Source organism: Crassostrea angulata, chromosome 1 (genome assembly GCF_025612915.1).
Source record: "Crassostrea angulata isolate pt1a10 chromosome 1, ASM2561291v2, whole genome shotgun sequence".
In the NCBI taxonomy this organism is placed as follows: Eukaryota; Metazoa; Mollusca; class Bivalvia; order Ostreida; family Ostreidae; genus Magallana; species Magallana angulata.
Genome location: NC_069111.1, coordinates 5,564,527 through 5,575,279, shown reverse-complemented (window position 1 = coordinate 5,575,279; position 10,753 = coordinate 5,564,527). Strand labels below are relative to the sequence as shown.

Genomic DNA, 10,753 nt, shown 5'->3' with positions numbered 1-10,753 from the left:
TATGAGCAGAGTATCTCGGTTTTAGTTTTCATTTGTCAAAGTTTGGTACCTTGCTAGCTCATTGATGTATGTTTATTTAGAAAACTGCTAAATGTTGAAATACCTCTTTCATTACTCATGTACGGTTAAGAAAAAAATATTCGTCAAAGACAAGGAAGAAATTAAAGTGAAAATAGATCTGAGATGCGGAGGCAGTTCAATAAGAATCCTTTCTTGTCCCTAAACTCAAACTTCTGCCATAGTTTGTTTGTTCACCAACCAAATATGAGGCCTCGACGGGTAGTTTGGTTCTACACTAAGAATAGAATATAAATGACTTCATACACACCCGTACTTGTTCTAAATGACTTTAATATTATCATCCTTTTTTAATATAGAAAAATACCTGAAGTTCATGAAGTGAATTGATATTTGTGAAAATACCATACTTGCGACCCATCTCCTGTTTTATAATTGTGGAAAAAGGAGTACGATGAAAAACCACATATATAACAAATACATGTTTATAGAGAAAATCTTTGTTAAAAGCTTTAATTAAATCAGCAAAAGAAATACTTCAAAGTTACGGCTTAAGTCTAAGAATGTTCTTGAGTCCTATATAATTACTGTCTTGAATACGTATTACTTCAGCTTTCCATTAGGCTCATTAGTATTACACAATATACAAAATATAAACAATGTTAACAAGGCAAGCACATTGCGAAGTCAGTAGGCGTCATTGAGTATCTGATAATTCCTATCATTTACATGTACACGAGAATGTTGTACAACTATACTTTTTAGGTAGTCCCTGAATTTTAAATCGTATTCACAAATATTCGACGATTCTCGTATAATCATACTAAAACTGGTCAGTTAACTGTCTTAATTTCTACATGTATTTCATTTGTAAAGTATTGTTCAGTCTTATTCCATTCATCCTGAAATTTTTTATCCTCATATAATTTGCTGTTTTGTAAGACTTCCCTCATTCCTGTTCGTTGATAAATCAGTCTGGCTACTTCTGGATATATATCCGAAGGAATTCCAACACTTATGCTACTGAAATCATAAGCTAATTGTCCCGATTTTAATTTTTGAACGGTCGATTTTACTCGAGTACAATCAAATATTAATATTGGGTTGCATTCTGTCAATAGTAAGGTCATATGATTTTCAAAAGCAGCGAGAAATGTACACCTTGTAATGACGTCATGCAAAATGCGGTAAGATCGTTTGTCCACCGTTTCTTCTATGAAGAGGTCAAGCAAATGTTTAATACATTCATCAATGGATCCTTCACCCTCCATCTTCTTAAAATCCGCAAACAATGCGTGCTGTGGGATCTCATCCAAATCCGTTTTAGCGATTTCTTCATCGTGAAAAACGAAAAAAACCATAATTTTGAATGCTAGTTCCGACGACTTTTCCAAAGTTTTCAGTTTTTCAAAAATAAACCTGGTTGGATTGGATAAGAAATTGTAATTTTTAAATTCACTATTTTTCAGGAACAGAGTCACCATAAAAGGGCCTCCTATGTCTCTGTCATCCGATATAAATCTTACTCTGGATATGTCTGTATTCTTGCTCATTGCCATTTCTGTTATTTTTTTAATTTCATTACAAATACTTTCTCTCTGTGGGAATATATATTCCATTGTGTAATTCTTGTCACTGATTTGCGATTTAAATGAGTTCCAATCATTGTAATGAAAAATGGCTATGATGTACGATTTATTTATTTTGGCATTTGCATAAATTTCTAATAAACAGCCGATTATTTTGTCGACATGATTAGATGTGAACCATGTTTTGAATGGGTTATTTATGATTATAAATGTTGAATGTCTTGTCTTCAAATCTTCAGATATGACATCTCTATCTCTTACTATTTTAATTTTCAATTTCTTGTCTTTCTTGGCGAGTCTGATAGCTATTTGAGATGCAATTGTTCTTTTTCCGCTTCCCAATGTTCCAACCAATGCTAGCGTATTGCCACGTGTTTCAAGATAATCCTGGCACCGAGAAATTAAGTAGTTATCAGCACTGAGCTCCTTTGGAGTGATTTTCTCTGCAGGAACATAGAAAATATTATTTATCAAATAGGCCAATGTAGACATTTGTCATCATTTTATAGAGGAATAATAATTTGATTCATTCAATTTTCAAACATTAAAATAATGCTAATAGGTGAGCAATTTAATGAATGCTTTAGTACGTAAGATGTAGTATAACGTTTCCGATACATGTTCGAAATTCATACCTAGAGCAGCATAATCTATTTCATCTTGTATGAGTGGTTCTGTAAGCATAATGTTATAAATCTGAATAAATATAAAAACGCAAATGCAATGTATTTATCTACATATTATACATTGTGTAGTTTACGATGTAAAGCGGTGCGTACATTTTTTACATCAAATTCTGTCTTGTATGAGAGAAAATATTAATTCGAAAGTGAAACAAATTAAGTATAACGGCCAGAACGCAATTGTAACCAATGGTCCAATGGAAATCAACTGAAAATAGTTTACTCAAATTTAAACGTTTAAAGAGCAAACCTGTCTCGTCTCCGATTAGTTGTTTACATGTATCCTTGGCTGGATGTGTCTGCTCTCTACCAAATAAACAGGCTTGGAAGGCTACAACAAGTTTTACGTTTTGGTATGATTAAATCTATCATAAAGCCAGATAGGTAAAGCTAGCTACTAGTAACTGGCTACGAGATGAAAGTTGGCTACTAGTTGCTAGTTACTGTCCAAGTGAGAAAACATACCAAGGATTTCTATTTGTATTCTTAATATGTACATTGCACTATATCATTATTTACTCATATTCCTATCATACTCTCATCGGTAATTGGTGCATTTCGTTTAAAATATCTCTATTTTATACAATATTGTCCAGTTGACGCAAGTAGCTGTTCTTATATATTGAAAATATCAACAAGTGTTATTATTTTAAACAATCTATCAAGTAAACCGCATGATATAACAACAAAATTACTCAAGATATCACAGCTACAAGTGCATTTCGTTTCAACTACTTAGTATCTCTAATTTAAAGACAATTTTTCATGCAACCTCAAGTAGCCGTGCATAAAAATTGAAGAAATCTTCAAGGGTTGTTAATATCAACATTGTATCAGGTCATTCACATAATATTACGACACAATTACTCAGATATCTCTCTTTATGTAGTCAGCTACAAGTGCATATTGTTACAAACATCTTTATTTTTTGGCAGTTTTGTCAATATATCTGAAGTAGCTGTATATATAGAGGATATCTATATTGTGTGATTTTATATTTGCTTTATCCAACGAGTTGAAATGGTGTATATATTTGCGAGGCTTGCCGAGCGAATATAACCATTTCAACTCGTTGGATAAAGCAAATATAAAATCACACAATTATAGATGTTATATTTATGTCATACAAATTGATTTATATTATGAAGCTTTTGAGACAGTCCCTTATATGACCCGAATTGATTTTTCAAAGATCAAAGACGATGATGCAACGTTACGTTATGCGGTTATTGTGACCTTGTGCAATACAATTTATTACGTCATTTCTGATATAAATCTAAGTGTTTTGAAGTAAAGTTTCACTGAAATAAACCTTGAAATATTTTTTTAGCTGTAAATAATTTTTCTTAGAGCTTATTTAATTAATTAAATAGAAATACTGAATAATCAAGTTTGTTGACATAAACAAAGTTGGGAATGCTCGGTATAATCTGTCCCAAGACATTTATGCAGCACATTTGGACGATTTTTAATAAAAATACACTTACCTGTGAAAGAAGTGCAATTGAAATAGTTGAAAGGGATATTTTCCAAGATAATTTCATTGACACATTATCATCTTTCACTCGGAAAAATTCACAGGAACGAAAACAGATTCCTTACGGAGATTCATAATGGGGAATGTTTACACCTTTTCTCCATTCGGAATACACTCGGAATACATCGCGCAAATTTTCAACGTTATCATCCGGGCTTGCTGCAATACAAAATCTCCGTAGACATCACATTTTTTAGCACTGTATTGAAACCTGTTAAGCTAACAGGGGCGTTTTGACTGAGAAATCTTGGAAATTTTTCATACTTTTGAATGAACATCCTTTGAATCCTGAGGTATTTATAAATACTAGTACCAAGCAATTAAGCCAAATGTGAATCCAAAATATCTTGGGACAGAGTATAGTTTGAATTGACTCGAACGAGGAACGGTTGTTGATGTTTTATAAAACAAACACTAGGCCTAGCCTTTTGATTCGAAATTGAAAAAAGTGAATAAGGATGCTTACTGGTGGTGGAATAAAAGTCTAATAAACATTATTTCGGTAAGTTATTGTATGTATCATATATGAACACAACCTTCATCGCGTCGTCAGGATGAACTCCTTGATAGATAACGTAATTTGCATTTTAATAACTACACAAAGCAAATTGAAAGTTGGAAAGGGCCTAAACTTATGAATAAAATCTTGACAAACAAGAAAACAGGGTCTTTTGGTTACGGTTATGTATAACTTTGCAAAGAAGTGGGGGGAGGGTGCTAAGGTAGCAAGGGACAGTTTCGAATAAAGTACCCGGTCAATATTTTTGTAAAGTTGAGAGTTGTTGTACTTGAAGGCTTATGAGTGTTGCTAAAATTCATGAAATGATTTTTAATGATTATCATTAGTTAGAGGGGTGTCTCTTGTTAAAATTGATATATGTAATATATGATATATGCAATATGTAGGCCCCTTATGTTAGGTACATGATAATCAGAAGTAAAATGCGAAACCTGCGGCTATGACTGTTGTGCTGAGTTTACACAGTGAAATTGCAAGTTACAGACGGGAGGTAAAATAACACGAAAAGTAGGTGAATGGGACATTGAAAACTATACACCGGTAAGTTTGTGACATGTGATAGTGCAACATGCACGCGGTACGGAAGGTCAACCCTCTGCAGGGAATTAGCTGGGGGAGGTCTAAAAAGCTGAAAAATCATGAAAAATTAGCAAAATATGAAAGGGTCAAAATCTCATAAAAACCAGTATGTAGAGAATTTTACAGGTTTTGATTAGTAATTTTCTTCAGAAATTGGTGATTGGCCTTATAAAGAGTGAATTAAAGGTATTTGTGCTGAATGGGAACTGAGGAAATTCTAGTTATAAAGTTCCGAAGACATTCAACCCTTGGCTACAATGAATTGTATCAAAAAAACTGTCACCTGCCACCTAAGCCCCCCCCCCCCCCCCCTTTCCCCGCTTCCGACGCCTGTGCTACGCAGTTATGTGTTTTCCTTCATATCTGAATCTAAATTTTTGACAAAACCCATTTAATATCAATTTTTGCAGTAGATAAGATATAGTTATTTTGAAAGTACTAGCAAAGCTTCGAAAGTATGTCACTGAAGCGTTGAAGCGAGGGGCTGTGTCAAAAGTTGTTCGGACTGGAAGTATTTGATAAAGCATCACCCGTTTGATATAGCAAAGGTTTATCACACGGGCAATATACACCACACGTATGAGATAAATATATATATATATATATATATATATATATATATATATATATATATATATATATATATATATATATATATATATATATATATATATATATATATATATATTCCAGTCTTGCTTATATCAACATTCCTTTAAGTCATCCACATAATATTACGACACAATTACTCAGGTATCTCTCTTTATGGAGTCAGCTACTAGTGCATTTTGTTACAAATATCTTTATTTTTGGCGGGTTTTTCAATATATCTCAAGTAGCTGTATATATAAATTGAAAATATATGCCAGACACGCTAATACTGTGGAATCATTAAAATTCGTGGGAGCCAATTTTCGTGGATTGCTGAAATTTTAAAGGTTCGTGGGGATGTAATTTCGTGTATTTTCTTAAACATACAAAAGAAAAAATGGCTTTATACCCTATTTTTTAATTCGTGGAGGATGTTTATTCGTGGTTGAGAGGTACCCACGAATTCCACGAAAATTGAGCCACCACGAAATCTAATGATTCCACAGTATCAACATTCATTCAGGACATCCACATAATATTACGGCACAATTACTCAGATATCTCTCTTTATGTAGTCAGCTTCTAGTGAATTTTATTGCAAATATCTTAATTTTTTGGCAGTTTTGTCAATATATCTCAAGTAGCTGTATATATAGGTTGAAGATATCTACAAGTGTGGTTAATTTGACCATTATTTTTGGTCACCTACATGATATTATGACACAATTACTCAGCTATCTCTTTAAATTTCGTCAGCTACTAGTAAACAAATATCTTTATTTTTTTAGGGTTTTGTCAACAAATCTCAAGTAGCTGTATATATTAATTGATAATACGTACTATAGTCTTGCTTTTTTCAACATTCTGACTGGTCATACACATGATATGTTGACACAATTACTCCGTTATCTCTGTTTTTGTCGTCATCTTCCAGTGCATTTTGTTATAAATATCTTTATTTTTTTTAGGGTTTTGTCAACATATCTCAGGTACAGTGCGGATCAGACCCAACCTAACAGAAAGTAAACATTATCTAAACCCCTGGTTTACTTTCTGGGTTATTTCTGGGTTTACTTCGGGTTGACTAGAGTGGACCCAGAGTAAACCCAAAGTTAACCCAGAGTGGACACAGAGAATGAACCTGGTCAGAAGTATACCCCTGAAAGCAGACGCTAACTCTGTATTCGGAATACACAAGGGGCAGGAATTACAGGCAGTAGGGTAAAAAGATTATAGACGGTCTGCTTTACACTTAAGTGCGTACAGTTGACCTTAAAAGCAATTTCTAAGTAAACCGAAAGTAAACCCCGAGTAAACCCAAAGTAAACCCCGGGTGGACCCAAATTTTTAAAAAGCAAACCCAGTGTGAACCCTGAGTAAACCCCAAAAGTAAACCCGGGGTTTAGTCGGGGTTTTCTCTGGTGTTAGGTTGAGTCTGATCAGTACTGTAGCTGTATATGTAGATTAAATATATCTACAGGTGTGGTTAATTTGAACATTCTAAAAGCTCACCTACATGATACTCAGTATTATGACACAATTACTAGAAATGTTAGAAATACCTGTATATACATCCATTTTTTAAACAATTTCCATATACCTCAAGTAGCTGTACAAATAGATTGAAATGGCTACAAGCGTTGTCAATTTCAAAATTGTGTCAGTTCATCTACATGATATTACGACACAGTTACTCAGATATCTCTTTAAATCTAATTTAAAGCCAGTTATTATTAGCCAGTTACTAGTAGCCAATTCTTTTTTTCATCTTATAGCCTGTTACTAGGAGCTGGCTTTTCTTACTCCTCATAAGAAATATATTTGAGAAATTGTATCGTAATATCATGTGGATAACCTCATAAAATGTTGTAATTACCAACACCTGTAGATATATTCAATCTGTTAATACAGCTACTTGAGCTATATAAACTAAACTGTTAAAAATGGAGGTACTTGTAACGAGTTGCACAAATAGCTGACGAGATTAAGAGCGATATCTGATTAGTTGTGCCGTAATGTTATCTCATCAAATGTTCAAATAAGCAAGACTGGTACATATCGTCAATCTATATCTACAGTTACTTGAGAATAGGTGACAAAACCCTTAAAAAAAATAAAGATATTTGTAACAAAATGTACCAGTTGCTGACAAGATTTAAAGAGATCTCTAAGTAATTGTGTCATAATATCATGTAGGTGACCTTATAAAATGTTCAAATTGACCACATTTGTAGATATCTTCAATTTATATACACAGCTACTCCAGATATAATGACACAACTGTCAAAAAATAAAGATATTTGTAACAAAATGCACTAGTGGTTGATTACATAAAGTGACATATCTGAGTAATTGTGTCGTTATTTTATGTGGATGACTTGAAGGAATGTTGATATTAGCATGTCTGGCATATATCTTCACTTGAAATATACAGCTACTATAGATATTTTGACAAAACCGCCCAAATAAAATGATATTTGTAACAATATACACTAGTAGCTGACTACATAAAGAGAGATGTCTGAGTAATTGTGTCGTAATATTATATGAAAGACTTGACAGAATGTTGATATTTGCATGTCTGGCATATATTTTCAATTTATATATACAGCTACTTGAGATATACTGTATTGACAACACCGCAACGAAATAAAGATATTTGTAAAAAAAATGCACTAGTAGCTGACTTCATAAAGAGAGATATCTTTGTACTTATATCGTGTTATCTTGTTGATGACATTATACACTGTTGATATTATCAACCCTTGAAGACGTTTTCAATCTTTATTTACGGCTACTTGAGTTGCATGAAAGAATTGTCTTTAAAATAGAGATAGTTGAAACGATGTGCACTGGTAGCTGACAAAATAAAGAGAGATATCTGGGTAATTTTGACATGATAGATTGTTATTATTAATAACACTTGTTGATATTTTCAATCTATAAGTACAGCTACTTGAGTCAACCTGACGATATTGTCTAAAATAGAGATATTTTAAACGAAACGCACCAATTATCGATGAGAGTATGAGAAGAATATGGGTAAATAATGATATAGTGCAATGTACATATTAAGAACACACATATAAATCATAGGTATGTTTTCTCATTTGGACATTAACTAGTAACTAGAAGCCAAGTTTATTTCATATCGTCGCCAGTTTCTAGTAGCTAGCTTTTCTTACTTCTCAAAGCCAGTTACTAGTAGCCAGTTACTAGTAGCCAACTTTGATTTCATCTCGTAGCCAGTTACTAGTAGCTAGCTTTACTTACTTCTCATAGCCAGTTACTAGTAGCAAGTTACTAGTATCTAACTTTACCTATCTATTTACTCTTAAAAATTACCCATCCTATTATAACCTGCATAGAATAAAAGATATAGACTGAGTTTATTTTATTTTTCACTCTGTTAGATACTCTAAGTCTTCCTTTATTTTGTTTCTATCGATTGCTTTTCCCCCTCATGCGCTCAAATCCGTACAAACGTGAAACGTTTCTAAAGATGCATTCATTTCTCTTACATTAATTAACCCCAGTACTCTATTTCAACCCTTGAAATATCTGGAGCATTTGCTGGAGAATTTTCTTTTATACAGCTCATCACAATGACAATCTTTTAGCCTGTTTGTTTTTTAATCGCAAGAGAGATTTAGAACGGTATATGGCTTAATATTCGTAGAATGCAAATTGTTAGAATATTATTAGTAAATGTCATACCATGTCTCTTTTTTTTCCATAGAATAAATCCTAGAACCACCAGTAGAATGACAAATAACACAGATGTTACTGAACCAGCGATGATGGAATTATCAGAGGTGTCTGACATTGGCGTGTTAGCAAGGGGACCCATGGACGAAGTCATGCTTGAGCTATAAGATATTTTAATACCAAATTAAAGATGTTTTAAGAAAACTTAATACAAAAAGATTGAAATCGATCGTTTTTACCTTCAATTTCTTTATAACTTACCCAAGAGCAAACTGCTGGCAACCAGTGTCTATGTGGTATAAATCATACAGTAACATATCATATTAAATAATATTTTTACGAACAAAAAAAAATTGCTTATTTTGTTATCTAAAATCACGATCTTTAAAGCTTGTTAAAACATTCATGCTAGAAGCTAGTAATATTCGCATTCCATCAACCTCTGACATTTGACTGCTATAAGCATCCATATGTTAATTTTATCAATTAGTTTTGAGAAAAAAACCATTTCTAGATATATTAATTATTGTTATCATTAATAAGAAGTACATTTGTAAACGGCATCAGATGTGTATACGTCTTCAGGACAGTGTTTCCCGGTGCACACACGAGAATCCATCTTCTTTGCTACTGTGTTGTAAAAGGGACAGTGACCTACAAAGAGAAAAAGAGTAATACCTATTATAGCCAAACAGTTTTAACATTGCTCAGACAACGTTTGTAATGCCCCATTTAAGATGAATTAAATAACACTTATGATTTTTATCTATTATGGAAGTTGACGAGAATTAATTTTCGTTTCTTTCAAAAAGCAACTTTTTTAGATCAATGATACGTAAGAATAAAATTTTGGTTGCAACGCATAGTCATTGATTTTACCCCCCCCCTCCCATAATTTTCTCTACAATAGACTGTGATAAGCAAAAAAGCCTAACACCATTCATTTTGGTAAATGGTCCCTTTGGTAGGCAACTGAGGGGTAATAATGGCAACATGGATTTTTAATTCTTCGTGAAAAATCCATGACGATTAATGGCAAAATTTGAATTTTTGGAAATATATTTCTTTTTCAAAGAACAGACATACAGAACAGACATTCACACATGCACACACGCTCGCGCGCACACACACACACACACACGCGCACACACATTCACACCCACCCACCCACTCACACACACTTATGAAATCACCTAAATGTATTATTTAGTTGTGAAACTCTGATTTGATTATAAAACGACTAAATAAAAGTGAATATTTTGCTTTAGATAGAGAGTCCATAATAGAATACCTGGTTCTATCCATATTGGCTCGCCACAGACTTCCACTGCCCTAGAGTACTCGTCTTCCATACAGTGGTAAGTACCGTTTCTACATGTGGAACTGGCTTGACCTTGCCACTCAGGAAAAGTCGGAGGACAACTTTGTACTACCGTGTAAGCCATATTTTCATAGGCATGTGTTTTATACGATAATGTTTGAACGGTTATCTAACAATCGTTATCATGTGGTAACACAGGTTGATAAA

General features: G+C 33.2%; 1 protein-coding gene across 1 annotated transcript; it reads right to left on the bottom strand.

The window, feature by feature from the left end:
• Positions 1-3: 3 nt before the first annotated feature.
• On the bottom strand, positions 4-10,673 carry LOC128176875 (uncharacterized). Its single transcript, XM_052843411.1, has 7 exons — positions 10,517-10,673; positions 9,775-9,879; positions 9,487-9,514; positions 9,235-9,386; positions 2,541-2,621; positions 2,243-2,281; positions 4-2,050 (listed from the first exon to the last, which is right to left on the bottom strand). The coding sequence occupies exons 1-7, from the start codon at positions 10,668-10,670 to the stop codon at positions 852-854; spliced, it is 1,758 nt and encodes a 585-aa protein (XP_052699371.1). The 5' UTR covers positions 10,671-10,673; the 3' UTR covers positions 4-851.
• Between the last annotated feature and the right edge of the window lie 80 nt (positions 10,674-10,753).